Source organism: Micropterus salmoides, unplaced genomic scaffold (genome assembly GCF_014851395.1).
Source record: "Micropterus salmoides isolate LMB-PRFRI ecotype aquatic unplaced genomic scaffold, ASM1485139v1 Ms_hic_scaffold_21, whole genome shotgun sequence".
Lineage (NCBI taxonomy): Eukaryota > Metazoa > Chordata > Actinopteri > Centrarchiformes > Centrarchidae > Micropterus > Micropterus salmoides.
The window spans coordinates 14,483,149-14,500,153 of NW_024041262.1; the positions used below are offsets into that span (position 1 = coordinate 14,483,149).

The 17,005-nt window shown below is 41.4% G+C and overlaps 1 protein-coding gene across 1 annotated transcript in view; it reads right to left on the reverse strand.

Moving 5' to 3' along the window:
- Positions 1-878: 878 nt before the first annotated feature.
- Positions 879-17,005, reverse strand: part of nrg3b (neuregulin 3b) — a 201,514-nt gene continuing 185,387 nt past the window's right edge. The window contains 3 exon segments of the mRNA XM_038736674.1: positions 879-2,083; positions 6,034-6,216; positions 10,289-10,398. Coding sequence (XP_038592602.1) covers positions 1,339-2,083; positions 6,034-6,216; positions 10,289-10,398 — 1,038 coding nt within the window. The 3' untranslated portion in view covers positions 879-1,338.

Below are 17,005 nucleotides of genomic sequence, written 5' to 3' on the forward strand. Positions count from 1 at the left end.
TCTCAGTAATACCCATTTTGTAGTCCCGTACAACTTACCTTGCCAGCAGTCATTGCAAACCTAAAAGGGAGGAAACGCAGATATACTGAACATGACATAAAAGAGGCATAAATAAAGAATTGTACTTGGCTCGTAAGCTGCTGTGCTTCATTTCCATCCAGAAACCTCATGGCCATTGTTATAATTCAAAACAGTGAAGCTGATCTTTTGTGTTTATAGCCTATGGATACAGTATAAATTGCATCATGGGAAATAATGACTATAGACTGAAATACCCTTTTCTTGTGCTAGTGCTCCATCTCCAAACCATCAACCATTATGCTCTGCTCATTTTTTTAACCTTCATTGTGAGATGTGTGTTGAAACTTCTTTTCCCTAAACTTGAGAATAAAAGAGAGAAGATGATTTTAGGGGAGTGCTTTCTTTTAGACTGTCTTTACCCTCGTTAATACCAGTGGACCCCCTGCCAACACGCACACATACACACACACACACACACACACACACACACGCGCACATGCACGCACGCACACACACACACACACACACACCCACACCTGAAGAACAGCTATCTTCTGTATATCTGAAGCAAAAATAATGAGCTACACTTAATTGGAGTTGCTGTTTTTAGGGTTAGGGGATGGCTAAACAGGTGCATGATTAAAGTGCTTTCTACAAGTTTTTTGCCACGAAGATAAAGGGAAACCTCTGATTACATTTTTCCTAACTGTGGCATATTTTACGTTAGATGTGATTTGCACATCTTTTCGTATTTATATAGATATTTTTGTAAATGAAAGACAAACGCAAGCACAGACATTCTTCCGATCATGTGGCAAAAATGGAGAACAAAGCCCTTTGTTAACACTGTTGTCTTATCTTTATTTTGTCACAATTGTAGTCAAATATATATACGTCTATATGACATATATTATATGACATATATAATTTCATTTCTTTACAATAGAGAAACAACATAGAGATGACACACTATTTTGGTTTCTAAGTAGGAGCTCCTTTTAAATAGTGGCATTTTTTAAAAAATACACTGTTTAAGTCAAGCTCCCACTCCAGTCACGGTTTTGTTATCCTTATTGAGTCACATTTATTCACAATGTGTGTTTGTTTGTCTCTTTTTCTTTAGTATTTCATGTCTTTTGTGTCAATATTTTTTCCCTCGGCAGTTCAATCTGTTCATGTTCCTTCAAAACCGACGGCCATCTGTTATTGGTCCGTGTGGCCACACAGATGGTTCCACCTGCTAACCATCCTGTGCCACCAGCAAAGGTATACAGATATTGGAAACAGTGTCTTTGAAGCTTTACAGAGTTAATCCAATCAGCTTGCAGAAGGCTTGGCATAAGCATTTCCAGTTCCTCTGCAGCTGGGTCCTTTGGTGGCCAAGGAGCAGTTTGCACCTCCGTACACAAGAGATGTCTGACCTTGGCACTGTCCCTGGGCATCTCTTTGGCCTGCTGCCTTCAAACCTCTGGTCCCACTGCCTGTGTGCAGAACTCTGGGTGAATATTGGACACTTTTCCCTCCTGACTCCTGCACAGTCCCAGCCTCGAGAGTGTTTGTGCCACCGCGGCGGATCTCGCTGTGAGACCCAGACATTTTCATGGTGCTGGGAAGGCTTTTCTGTTTTAATTCCTGCGCGAGTTCCACTGTAATTTCGATGAAGCAGGGTGTTTGTGTGGAGCTGAGATTCCCCTCCGAGCCCAGTGTTACAGTAGTAGTGGCAGGAGGGCTTACACTGCTGGGCATAACACCAGGTGCCAGCACAACAGTCTCATAGCGGGGAGAACTGCTAACAGGCACCGCTGTCTTTCCAGCCAGCACGGGGTGCCACTTCAGGAGCCCCTTATGGTTCCGGTCACTCGTTTCCACATTCCCGGCCTCAAGGTCACACGCTTGGAGTGAAGGGATGATGGGCACAGAACGGGTGCGCAAGGAGGGTGGAAGGAAGGATCCCTTATCCAGGCGGGTGCAGGGGACCTCAGCCCATCCCTTTCTGGCTGCGAAGTGAGAGAGTGAGGTCCTGCTGAGGAGGGCACCGACTCTTCCACTTGCAAAATCACACCTTTAGACAGAAGAGAGAATAGAAATGGCAGTGTGAGAATGAGAGACCAAGTCGTTTATACTGTGACCTTTTTGTCGTAGACACCACGGAATAAAAGAGAGTGAGTAATATAGAATATGAAGATAAAGCTGCCATTCCTTTGTGCTATTTACCATTTCATTCCCTTGACTGTTTTATACACTTCCACAAAAAACAAAACAATTGTTAGTATTTTTGTATTGTTATTTTATAATCTTGTGTAATTATTTATAATCCTTGGCATGAGTGGTCCTCATTGTTGTTGTATGAATGTTTAATTGAAAAATCCCTTCTCTCATTTCGGTTTTTGAATTACACAATCTCACAGAACACACCTTGTCTGACAGGCTTATAATGAGACATTTGGGGTGAATGTAGGGGTTGGGGGGGGTCTCAGCATATATGTTTGCATCCGGCAATCAAGCTTCTCGAATGAGGGAATCAGGGGGGGATTGGCCATCGTGAAATTTGGGAACATTCCCGACTGGCCGGTCCATTTCGGGCCAAACCGGCCGGTGTTCAAGAGTTTTTATTTTTCAATTTCTTATGTTCAACTTTAAACGATCCGTGACCACGCCATATGGGAGGTCAGCTGCAGTGAGCACTGTCTGTGTCTGTAAGACTGGGCCAAACTAATACTTTCAATTTTGAGGGGGGGATACGACAGGCCCCTCCCAACTTGGACCGATCCTCATTTTTTCTGAAATCTGATTGGCTCAATGGTGCTAATGAAAGGAGTTTACTTTCCATCTGGGAGTTTAATCTCAATAGCCTATGTTTTGTCCGAGATGAACTCAGCCCAGGGTTGTGTGACAAGCACAAACAGTGACAGGTACAGTGTCAGTGTGCAGGGCTAGGCAATAATATTATGCGTAGATAGAATTAGAAAAATGGATTATGGTTAGTAATATTTATTACTGATGTTCTTCTTGTGCTGTAAAATCAGTACAAGCAGAGTCAGGTTCCAGCACAGAGGAGCTGAGCCAGAGATAGGCCTGCTCAGAGCTGAAGCTGAGGGATTTCATTTTTATGCACACACATACATCCTGCTCTATTTTATGGGACTGCATTGAAGTTTTTGATTATATCTAACTATTTTTGCACTCTGACTGAGTCAGGCTTGCCTGACCTGGTCTTGTTCAGTGCAATAGTGACTTGCTTATATAAACTTAAAAGGCAGACGTTATCCTAAAGTTTCTTGTAGGTCCTCATCATAATCTGATTGACTGTATATATATATATATATATATATATATATATATATATATGTACAACATTAATATGTATTAAAATAACTGCAAAAAAATCTGTCACCGCGCCCCCACATGGCGTTCGCATAAAAGGCCTCTCCGTCTCAAAGTCCCAGGCTGAATTTCAGTTCCAGTACATCCCTGGAGGGAAGTATCACAAAATGGTGTTGACGAGCTTGAGAGGGATCATGTTTCGTATGAAAATAATACAGCAGAGCTGGGCAATGTATCCAGAGTCAAGTGGGTAGGGTCTGTATATGCGACAAAATTTGCACAAGAGTTAATATTGTTACTAAAGACTCAATTCACATTTAGAATAACCCCGGCACAGCCTTAGGAGACATCCAGTGTTATTGTCAGCCTTCAGAGACAGTTTGTAGCATAACCAAGTTTAAATAATTGAATTACTTTCCCACTCCTCCCTAGGTATTAGAAGGGCAAATGCAAGCTGGAGGTAAATCCGGCAGATCAAAACATATCTAAAAATAACTCCCACAGCAAATTTGTCTTCAGTTCTGTCCTTATCTGCGATGGGTAAATATATGTTTTGACACTGGATAATGAAATGACAATACTCTGCGGGGATTTGTTGTCACAAAATGGAAAACACTGAAGAGTATTCTCGTGTTTGCTTGCTGTTCTCGCCTCTTTCTTTTTTTCTTTTTTTTTTTAAAACACTTTCTACCACACTGCACTCTGTGCCTCCATCTTTCCTTCGCTGCACTCTCATCATCTTCCTTCTTTCCTCGCTCGTTCTCTCACTCTCCTTTCCACCTCCCATTTCTCATTTCCAGAGATGAGAGGGTGTATCCATGGCAACAAGGGAGAGGTGGGGGCTGGAGGAGGAGGAAGAGGGGGCTGTAAAGCTTGGTAGCTTGTTATTGTATGGCTGGTAAGTCAAGAAAAAGACGTCATTTCAAGCCCCTGAAAGCCAGTGAAATATACTGGACTGATGGATCTGCAAGGGAATTATCAATGGCTAATGAGATCTAAATTCTTTAACTGTACAAATGCAATCTTATCCCAAAGAAGATGAGAAGCCCTTTTATTCTAGCTCTCCCCCTGAATACTTGAAAAAGCTGTGTTAGCTTATAGCTTACAGATTTTGCCTTTGTGATTTTAAAAAAGAAGTCTTGTTAGCTTCTCTATTAGTTTGTTTATTTGTTATTCTGTGTGTGCATGTGTGCTCATGAATGTGTGTGTCTGTGTGTGTGAGGGAATCTGTTATGCTCCTGGAGGATCTCTCTGCACAATCATTTTGCAAGAACTGCTGAGCTCCATGGAGCTTTGTTTAAAAATGTAAATTATGGAAATAGGTCACATAAAAAGTTTGGCAGCTTGCAGTGTATCTTAGTCACTGTAACGCTCAATCACGTTGGCATGCTAATAGGAACATTGCTAGGCACTTTTAAGTGTGCCGAATCCACGAGGGACACTATTGCTTTAATGACAGACGTTTCTGAAAACAGTGCCATCGCTCAAGTTGAACACACTGACAGCAAATTAGGCTGTTTCTGACTCATATGCTAAATAGTACTGCCTTACTCAGGCTTAAAGATGCTTCTGCTCTTCTGCATCTGTAAATAAAATAATAGAATTTTTTTAGTGTTTCTTGTTTAAGAGAAAATGCCTGTGGAGCCTCTTGACATTATGCATTATTCTTCTTACAAAAACAAGCACCTCAGTGAATAGTGTAAGGCAAGTATTCTCCAGATTTGAGGAAAAAGTTTTAACCCATGTGAAATAATGTGCTATTTTGTTTCTACAGGCTACCTTTTTGAACCCATGCCAGTGAGGAGCATCAGACTGTACTTCTAAAATGTGTAAGTTATTTTAAGGCCCCAGAGAACCAACTGGCGAGAGGCGGGTCTGCCAAAAGTCCTCCTTGCTTTTAATGCCTCCTGAAACGGCGCCAGTAGCTGTGCTTCACTTATGATAGCCATGAAAATAGGGCAACTCGCTGTCCTTACTCGACATCGGGATGAGCATGAGGAGAATTCAGGATGTCTAAATGCCTGAAATGAATCCTGTGAAATGTGTGGTCTTGTTCTAGAAAGCCACAGTCACCCAATATGGCTCCATATATGACTTATAAAAGAAAGAAAGATGTAATTATTTATTTAATACGTGAACCATGAAACATTCACATAATGCTCAAGCATTAGCCAAAAGCAAAACATTCTGTTCATTGAAATTCATGTGAACAAGTGCATCATCTGGTAATTACCTTTGACTCTGTTGTTGTATTTTTAACCCTGATAAAACCATGCATATAAAACACATTTTAATTCACAGCAACTGCCCACTGGTAAGTGAAGGAGGATTACACACACAGACCCATATCTCGGACTTCCCCAGCACCTTGATACTGTTGAGCGGCTGGGATCAAGTATGTTCTCCAAATTAATTGTGACAGTCCCAGTTGAAGGAGGGCACAGCAGATCTCATTTATTTCCCTGGATCAGATTTCATAAGCTAGTTCACGGATTTGAACTGAGAGCATTTCAGTCTATAAACTCATTTCACCTAAAATTATCCTGCTGCCACTCCAACTTAACCTCAGTTAGTCTGGGGGTCTGTATCACTGAACGGGCTATTTGACCTCAGCTTAGAGAAGGGCAGAAGAGAATTTCCTCTTTGAGGATCAAACAAACATGACAAAACTGTTAAAAAAAGTTTTACCTTCTCATGGACTCCACGTCTTTTGACTCATCCTCCTGCAAGTGTTTGTAGACATGGCCAGCCACTCTGGATCCATCGATAAGATTTGTCGTTATTTTGTGTTTCCCCCTGGAAATGGGTGGGGTCCTGAAGTAGTTAGTCTCCCTCTGTTGTTGGGCAGGACTGAGTGAAAGGGAGCTACTCCTGTAACCAGAAAGGAAACCAATCACTTATTAATTTATTGTATCAAATCATCTCCTTTGTTCATTAATTTAAAATGGACTGGAATGGACTGACCTTTTTATTTGATGTTTAAGTGTCAGAAAGCATCATTCTACATTCAGCTGACTCTGTATAAATGACCTTGGTTTTGAAGTCTATGCGACAATGGGGTATCAGATTCATGTGAAAAGAACTGTAATTTACATATGATATACATAAACATTAAATGATTTGTTATGAAATTTGCCATACAGCAAACAGAGGAGAAAATAAATTGTGGTTGAAGAGTCTACAGCTATGCTAGCAGTACTGGGAGGATGTACTGGTGCTTTGAGCTTAAACATCAGCATGCTACTGTAGGATGCTCACAGGGACAGTGCTAACATTCTGGTAATATCTTGAAGGTAATATTTACTAGGTTCACTAGTTTAGGTTGTCAGATGCTACCATACCAGCTAGACCATATTCATGTATTTATATGCTGGTATATACACGGTGATATTTCTTATACCCACATGTAAATGACCAGTATGTATTGACATCCTGCTGCTGTTGAGGATTGAAGTGGCGCTCTTTAGAAACTGTGTTGCCTGCCTATGCACACTGTAAATTTCTCTGTGGGCAGTGGGTGGTCGACTTCAAAGCAGATCCCTGTATGTCTGCTCCAATAAAGCAATGACATGCAATGTGAATCAAAGTTATACTGCTCCATATTGCAAGCTAGTGTGTGTACATATTGTGCAAGATGCAAATCCACAGCATATGTTAAATAAATTTCTGTTTATCTGAACACACTTCAGCACCCTAGTTGAGCCCCTGCTACTGTTTCTTTTGTGAGCAATAGGTCACTTGATTGTGAACCACAAAAACAACTTATGGCATATCATTACTGCTTAGTGAAAAGTTGGTTTGTATTAAAGCAGTAAACACAAATCAGCGACAAATGATCTCCCAGCTTGATTTTTGCTTTTGAATAATTTGGCATTGTGACAGCCACACATTCCAAATAGTGTATGTATGAAGTGGTTTTGTTTAAATGGTAATCAAGATGTCCAAACTTTAAGATTTGTTTGATTAGCTTGTCCTTAAACTGAACTCCCTCATTCTTTTTAATTCACGCACTAAACTAAATAGCCCAATAGACGTTTGGTTATTAAGATAGATAGATAGCTAACAAAAAATACTCAGCTATAATCATTCCCAAATGTCTGTGGCTGTGGAACAATAAGCATGGCTAATGTTGGCTCTAGTCTTTGCCAGCATTAGCTTTTGCATCCACTCATGTTGTGGAAAGTTGATATGAATAAAGCTGAATTATGTGAGTTTTGTTGGCTATTAGCATGCTGATTTTTTAATTAGAATTAAGTGAAAGCTGGACAAATTAAAATATGCTTTTGTGGATGAAATCACCAGGCTGTTGTAATTATTCAATGTTAAATCTTTAAGGTCTAAAACTGAAAGACAGCTGCTTATCTCTACAATTCACCAAAAAAATACAGCCTCCAGATGATAAATAGGGAATGCTGGCTGTTAGAGTAATCCTGAACATATTTTAATCTGCTCTTCCCTGTTTATGCCTTTATAGGACATAGTACAGGGAGTCAGGAAAGTCTGGGAGAGAGTGGGGGATGACATGTAACGAAGAACCTGAGCTAAGTTTGTCACAGTATGCCACATGAACAGAATAAACACCCTTCTCCACAGAACAAGTGGGATACCTTGGCACAGCACTTATATCTGCCTACTCAGCATGTGAAACATTCTGCTCACTGACTCAACTACTGCATATTGATTAGCCTACAATACTACAATTTCCTCATAATCCAATCATAACAATGGGATCTAAGTGACTGAACAAATTCCTCAATAACACAAATGAAAACAATGATTGACCACTGATGGTGTGATGATTATACATTGACTTGTTCAGTGTTATTTCCATCAGATTTTGATGGCAACTTGGAAATATGCTATAAGCAGAACAGAGTGAGCAGTGTTGGTCAGTTTATTCAGAATGTATCAAAATTGGTAAATTATTCTTCCCCACCGACATCTTTACAACAAGCACTATGATAGGGTGTTTGTCTATTTAGAATGCAAATTCATAAACGCTGCATGGCTGTAGAGATGTCTGTCTTTGGTTCAGACTGAACAATCTCAACATCCACTGGACTGCCATGACATTTCGTACAGACATTCTGCCTGCTGATTTTGGTGATCCCCTGACTTTTCCTCTGGCACCACTGACATTTCTGTTTTTTTCAGTGAAATGTCTTGACAACTGTTGGATGGACTAAAATTTGGTAGAGACATTCATTGTCCACCTCAGGATGAATTGTAATAACTTTTTATTTGACTGTGAGCATGTTTGCACGCTAAAGTTAGCATTTAGCTCAAAGCACTGCTATGTAGTACAGTCCAATAGAGCTCTTTTGTGTGAAACTATTTTTGTTTAAGAGCAGGCTACATGGTTTCTTATCTTATTTTTTATATTTCCAGTGATTTATGTGATATCTACATTGTTTTAGCACATTGTTTTTTATATTCAAGCAGGTGAATCAATCTGCACATGCTCATACCTAGTAAAAAAGCTAATGCACAGGTAACCTTTTGCAGCATTATTGATGGGCCTTTATGGTGCATTTCTCCTGATAGCTCGCAATGTGGTCCAGTTTCTCAGGTCAATAGCTGAAAGCATCTCAACATCATCCATCACAGTCTAGTTCCCCCCTGCTTCCTCCTACTCTGAGAACAAGCTGAACAGATGATTGACTGTCAGCTGCCCTCCATGAAGTACTTGCATGACACTGCGGAGAATAAAAAACCAAGATGAGTTGGCCGTCCCCGCAGCCACACATGACAACCTTTTGGAACAACTTTCCTCTGTGGCACAGCACCGGTCCATTAAAACAGAAAGCAACTGCCGCAGCAAGGTTCTCACTAAAGTTGTCATCACAGCCAACCAGACATCTAAAAACTCCTGAGTTGAGTTCCCCATTACCTCTGCAAACATAGCTACCTCTAATCACTGTGCACCCTGTCCTCACTACATAACAATGAAATCTTGTCTAATGCACATCACATAATGAGACTTCAATATATGGAGCATTATCCACAGTATGTTCTCTCTTTAAATCCTATTATACAGTGCAGTTCTAACATGCTTATTCAGAGTTGCTTCCGTTGCGGCTCAACACCATCAGATTAAGTGAAAGATAGACATTTACCAGCAATCAAACATTTTTTGTGATTTGCCAACAAGTATAATAGGTGCTAAGGGAAATTAACCTTTGTGAAATGAGCTTTTGCAAATTATGTGGCTGAATGTCATTAATTGTCAAAGTGCGCAGCCTGCACCCATATCATCAAAGCAAATTAAGCTTTCCTGTAAACATCCCAGATAGGGCCATTGTAGCATGCTATATACCCATATCCCTGCATTCTTCTGAGGATTTGAAATGGCAGCATGTGATACTGACTGCTGTGATCACAAAGCACAACGGCTTCTGAGATCCCCTTGTGGCAAAATGTTGTTGAATCTTCTGTCATTTAAAGGATGGCATGAAAGGAATTTTGCTGAATCAATGTTTAACTATGCACATTAAAATTCACTTCTCCTCCTCTTTTTCCCCCCAATATGCATTCCTATCACTGTAGTCATTTCAGAGTACACATTTAATCACTTTGCCCAATTTAGTGGACATGTAAATAAAGACATCTACTTTATTTTGAGAAATTTTAATTTTCTTTTTTTTAAGATAGCTAAACCAATAATCCTCTTTAAAATGTCTAATTCTGACTAAGGATATGCAGATTGCAGGCAAAGCTTATGGTGTTGGCAATGTATCCAAGATATAGATTAACTTAGTTGCTCCCACTTATAATGACCATAAATCTTTCTAAAAATCTTACAAATGATGTGCTTATTATTTAGTTGGTTATTATTTTGAGGTTTATATATTCTACCATATTGCAGGATTATTCAATTTATCACTTGGCTGCCTCTTGTATCTGGACATAGTGAAAGTGAAAGAAGCGGATGTCACATTATCACCTGAAGCGTTTCCCTTTAGACAGTGCTCTGCTGAGAATGGGTGGGGCTGCTTCTGATGTCCCTGGTGCCACGCTGCTGCCCTTAACAGACGTTCTGTGAGAACTACAGCTCTGAAAAAACAGAAGAAGAGTAGTGAAGTACAGTAAGCGGTAAAAAATTGTTTCAGAATGTATCCTCATGCTATGTAAAATACCCAAAAATGTGGTTTCTGTATTATAGTTTAGCTTGGATTAATTTATTATAAAAAGGTGATGATCAAAATCAAAAACAAGACCATCAGGTGCAAGTGATTATGTAAATCAACACAGGAAATAAGCTCAAGGTATAATATATAATGCTAGGGATACTGTATGTGGCTTAGCAGCAAGTCCCCACTCAGGTTGAAGTCCCCAGACAGGTCGAGGATGTTCTCTCATTGATGTATCCCCTCTTAGTCAGGCAGAGTGTCTTTAATTACACTTTACATTTTAAACTGCAGATTAGGTGGCAACGCTTTGTGAATAAACTCCACCATGGCCCTCACAGCACTCCCTCTGCACTAAAGAATTAATCCCACACAAGATTACATTAATGGTTTCCTAAAGAAGTGCCCCCCTCAATTCTTTCCCTTTATTCTTATCAAAATGAACACCATTATCTTACAGCAGGCCCCAGACAGAGCTCTGCCACAGCGACTTCCCCAAGAACCCCACTGTGAAACAGTGATTCTGTTATTCCAGTTACAGTACTTCCTGCTCTGCCCTTTGTGTCTGTCTGATTGCACATCATTAAAGCAATTGCATGTGACTTAAAGCCAGTTCGGGGTTCTCATGCCTGATAAGCCTCTTTTTCTCCCTTACACCCCTGACTCCCAGAGGGAGCTGTTACTGGTGTTCACTAGTAGTACAAGAAAATAGGATAATGTTGGCCACCCTCTCATATACCCTGTGGGTGCAGAATGCCTCGCTTTCTGGAACAATTGCCATGGCAAACTTTCCAGGAGGCTGATATCTATGTCAGGGGATAAAATAAATAGCTTGTGGCAGACAATGGCAGACCTGCATGGCGTAACCCATTTCACTTGTTCTCCCCTATCTCACGTTTACCTTGTTTTATGCCACTTGTGAAAGCCTTGGATAAACACAACAGAATGTGGATTTATTTCAAGGGGAGACAGAGGGAAAATACAGGAGCCTACCAGAATAACAGAACAATCTATTAATATGTTGACTATCAACTACATAACAAGGAGAAAGGCAAACCTATGCATTCAGAGCAGCAGTAATCCTCCTTGGATTACCATCAAATCACAGGTCCTGAACTGTGCATAATGGGATATTTGACCATTCTTCGTGAAGGACACTCCTAAGGCCATAAGCAGCACAAACCACCACCAGTTGTAGTTCACTGCTCAAACTGTGTCAACTCTCTGAGCCCAGATGTGACCGTTATGAATAGCATACACAATGTTGGCTCTACCTGATATCAAAATGTTAATCAGTTGTTTCAGGATTATGCAATGACATGCACATTAGCGTAACGTTTTTTATTTGTTGACAACATTATTCTTTTTCAAGCTGCACTAGCCTGTCCTTTTATTAATCAAGAAGATACCTACAGTAGCTTTCATATCATCCCCACTGCTGTCACAAGACTTGTCTAACAAGTGGCTAATATTCTTCCTCCATTTTATGTTCATACTGGCACCTGATAAATTTTCCGAAGGCATTGTGCCTTATGTTTTTTTTTTCAAGCTATGATAAAAACCACAAGAGACATACTTTCATGCACATCAACTTCAGTTTGTTAGACATATTTAAAACTTCAACAAGAAGAAGATAGGGAAACTAGATAGAGAAAGGGGTGGAGGGTGCAGAATACAGTACACAATACTGTACAATACAAATAGTTCAAATTAACTAGCAAGGACCACACCATCAATAGATGCGTTAAATGATTTATTGATGAAACAAGGAGATGGTGTGTGAGGCTTGGACTCGCTGTTCAGCTTTGGTTTGCTACTGTGTTATGCGAAGCTTCAGTGGTTAAATCCACTGTAGAACCTGGACACAACAGACCGGCAAATGCTTCAGTATTTGAGAGAAGTGCTATGCTTGGGAAGACCAATGGCCCATGATTTGTATTAAGTGCTCGGGAATGCTATTGTAGGAGGCATGCAGTGGCAGCTCCAATGCTGAAGGAGTGATCAAAGTAATGGACAGATAGGAAGCGATTTGCGCTGCGATGGCCGTGGGGTTCAGCACAAAAGTTCACTGTTTTGAACTTTGACAGTGGCGTGCGCGCAAGGTCCCCGTGCAGTGCGCTGTGCTGCGGTCGTCGCAGTCTGTCTGAAAGGCCCATAACAAGGACGGTATGTGGCCAAAGTGCTGGTGGAACCAGAGTCAAGTATCCACTTGACTGGACTCAGAGAACAAAAAGGTTGGATGCACACTGACAGCAAGTCTGCAGTAACAGGAAGGCAGCAATGATTTTAAGCTGGGCCTTGACGTAGAAGTCCTCTGATAAGTAAGGTTCTCTGTTGATGGTTAGTAGCCAGGCTGGGGCTGCCGGTTAGGAGTTTGAAGAAGGAGCTAATGCAGCTATGCAGTGTGCGTTTTTATATCCATTCAGGAATGGGCACAGCTGACAAAACAGGATGCGTGAGAGAAGTGACTATTCACTCCAAACAACAATGCTAAAGAGGTTAGCATATATGCTACTAGCATCAGTCATGTAAGAACAGCAGAGTATTCTTCATTGAAAAAAGGGTAGAGAATGGCACTGAAGTGCCTGACGATTTCCAACTGTGACTTTTCAGATGGTCTGGCACGGTCAGGTTAACAGTTGCTGAGAGTGGGCAACGGGGGGCTTTGGCACCTTGGTGTCAAAAGCCCCTACTGAAGTCAGCTGCTGTGGTTGCTGGAAGTGTACACCTGGGGGCGCTGGCATCCTGATGCCAGGAGCCCCGGCTAGAGTGAGTTTCTAGCAGTTGCTGGAAGTAGGCAGCATGGGCGCTTGCATGTCAGCACTGGATTATGTGATGTGATTGCTGAAGCTCCCTGTATCATTTGCCCTCGATGATGTAGGGTGCTGCTGTTGGTGTAACAAAACCTCATGGGAGATGGAGTGCCCCAGAATTTTTCCATGGACGGCTGGGGTTGTCATGTTGTTTACAAGTTTAGGTTTCTTGGGGTAGGGTGTACTCTATTAAATTGTATCATTGTGCCCTCTACTGATTGGTAGCAGACGTTCTGGTACCTCGTAAGTCTTCACTGAACTTGACTGCGAGAGCCGTGTTGTTGGGAAGATAGTTTTGTATGACGGTGTTTTGTTCTCTTTGTGCTCAAAACAGGAACAAACCTGAGTTCAAATAGATATGCCAATGCACCAGAACACAATGCAGCGTAGTTGGGACCTGCAGAACATTCTGGGTATGCTGGCATCCCAGTGCCAGAAGCCCCTATTGGAACCAGCTGCTGTAATTGTTGGAAGTAGACAGCAGGGGTTGCAGGCATCTCAGTGCCAAAAGCCCCAACTAAAGCAGGCTGCTGTGGTTAGTAGAAGTGGAAAGCTGGGGGTGCTGGCATCGCGGTGCCCCCTTCTAAGGCTGGCTGATGTAGTCACTGGAGCTAGATGGCAGGGGTGCTGATGACTCGATGTCATTAGTCCTGTATGATGTAGGCTGCTGGTGCTGTTGCTGAAAACCCTGATGAGAGATGGAGGGCCCTGATTTCCAGTGTTGGTTGACTTGAAGAGCGCTGGTGTTGACATGCTGACACGAAAGCATTAAAAGGTTTTGCTGTGTTGTTCATTCTGGAAAAAAATGTTTAGCTTTTAGCATTTTTTGAAGAGTGGCTACAGTTCAGTAGGAAATTTTAGATGAAGGTTGGATGTCGGGAGATCTTGCTGGAGTGTGGTAATGCAGCGATCGGCTGCTTGTTGTGAGCTGGAGAATACACCAGGTGAACTGTTCTTGAGATGGAGTAAGTCATAGCTGGGCTTACCTGCTTCCTGGACGGCTTTAGGGTTGTGAAAAGTGGTGTCTCAGGCATGGAGGTCCGATGGGGATAGTAAGATCGTCGTTTGTAGTAATTTGCATTACAGAATGGTAGCTCAGCGTGCTTGAGCTGATGTTGCTTGGTCTCAGTTCAAATACAAGCGTGAAGAAGAGGAGATGGGTTAGGTGGTTATTTATGGAAATGCTATTAGTGGCATGATTGGGCATGATTGTTGTGTGGTCCTGCTCCTGAAACTCTGCTAGATAGCTCCAATCATTTAAACTTTTCAGTTGGGGTTTTAGATATTTGAATTTAACAATAAATGATCATCTACTTAGCTACTTCTGCAGGTACTTTTTGTACATCCGAACATATTCAGAAATCATCTTTAAACAGCCGTTGGTGTTCAAGAATTGATGATATGAAAGCTTCTGTCTTGTGTCTCTGAGAACATATGAGTATTGTCAAACTCACTTTGGTGTAACAGAACACAGCCTTGTGGCACACCAGAGCTTTTATTGTAATATTCTGAGGTCATATTTCTGTGGACTTCTCTGTGGCCCTTACCATTCTCTAGCCCCATGAAGTATTCATACAGTATGCTCACCCCAAGCTTTTCATCATTCCTGAGGGTGAGTCAGTCTCTTCCTAAAGTAAGGCTAGTTCGTTACCACCACTCCAGCCTCCGGCAAATGGGAATTGAGTTTTTCTGCCTTGTCTTCCGAGTCTGTGTGCCCCTATTCCTTCATGCTGGTGCATGTCTGTTTCAGTGCAGTGTGTCTCATGGGTGTGTACCCTATCTCTTTTAATTTGAGACACAATTCTATTGCTATAAAGGTGTTGATTTACCTCAGCAGATGTGTTTAACTATGCAGTTACATTATCTTCTGTCTTTTGGTTTTGTTTCTCTTAAAATCGCTTTGAAATTAATCCTGCTGTGCTTGAAGTGGGCCGGTACACACCAGTTTTTGTTTCCCTTCATTTAAATTAAGACATTTCCACTATAAATTGAAAAAAAAACATCTCCAGAATGCCGTAATTTAAGAGTTTAATGCTCAAAATCCAATAGACAAACATCATATGTTTCATCAAAATAGTGTTAAAATATGTTCTCCCCACCATATGAGTCCCCACCACTTTTCTAGTGACAAGTGACAACCTTGTTGACAGCAATCAGCGAACCTTTGAATTGTTGAACTTGTTGTTCTGCAGACACACATAAATATGTACAAATGTTACATGTGACAGCGCAGGTGCACACAGAAGTTAGATGTAATAGTTCAGGGATGTAAAGTACACATAGTGTAAAGGCAGTGCAGGTGGTGCTGATTTTAAAAAGGTGCAGAGGATTTAGTAACTTATTGGTTGGCTAAGGCTTGGAGCACTGCTGCAGAAATCATTGTTACACAATTATGTCAGCATATACTGCACAAGTCTTTGCATTTATACTCAGCACACCTTAAGAGAAAATGTCTTGGTCTATAACGCCTGAGTTCAGACAGTTTACATGTTTTTGGGGAAGTTAAAGATACTGGACTGGTGTGTCAGTTCATCATAGAGATGGTATGGAAGCCACTGACCAAAATGGACTTCAGTTCCATCCTCCCCTCTGCACCTGCCTCTACAGAGCCACACTTTTGTTTACGACTCACTGCCCCCATCCTCCACCTTACTGCTTCAAACGCACACAGTAGAAACCACTGTGTTCTCATGGTGAGTGGTTATGCAGCATACACGAAATGTTTTGAGCCTCTTTAAGAACACTCTGCTCTGTTTGTCCTTGTTAACTATTTCCATTTTTATTATTATTTTTTTCAGTCTCATCCTTTAAATAAAAACCCAGAGAACATATGGGGCTGCACCACCCATAACACATGTCCTCTCCCCTAGATGGCTGCAAGCTGAAGGAGTGGGTGGGAGAGAGGCAATGGTCTGGGGTCGCTGTGTCAAATCTGTGGAAAAATAGGTTTCACTTGTTAATCTTTCCTTGGTCTGTTTAGCTCATGCCCCCTCCTGGTTTCTTATAGCCTGTGATCTTTTCACATCCCACCTTAAGCTTCCTTCACACTGTTCTATTATAGCTTTTGTTTCAGTGTTGTTGTGTTATTACTGTCTTTTATTTTTGTCTTCCTCCTGGCTTCTTCCCTGTGTATGCTCTGACAGCATTTTGAAGCTAGATACAGGGCTTCACTACATACTGAGCCACCATACATTCCTGTCACCACATTGTGGTGTTAATATACTGTAATAGCCAGCTATTGTGCTATGGGACAAAAGGCCTGCATCTGAATGAAATACATTAAACTGTGCTGAGACAGGATTGGTGTCAGTTGAACTTTGTGGACTCATTTATAAGGTGTTTTTTGTCTGTGCAGCAGTGAAATCATGTGATGTGTTCTGGCTTATCTGAAATTCATTTTTTACTTTGACTTAAACACATCTACTTAACAGCTACAACATTTACACCAAGTGTTGTACCACTTCTTAGCTGTCAGCCACTCAAAGCTGTAATTTCCAATGACACCCTCAAAAAGCTTTCAGATTGTGCCAACTGCAGTTCCGTGGGCGGGGCTAGCTTGAGGGGTGTTTGTTTCAGTGTGTGACACTAGACACTGTTGTGTTATTAAAGAGCCTCAGCACAGGCCACATTTGGCAAAGTACTAACACAGAAATGACAGAGCAAGGCTGAACATGATTGAGACTGTATAAAACACATGTGTTGGCTATCAAACAGGCGCAC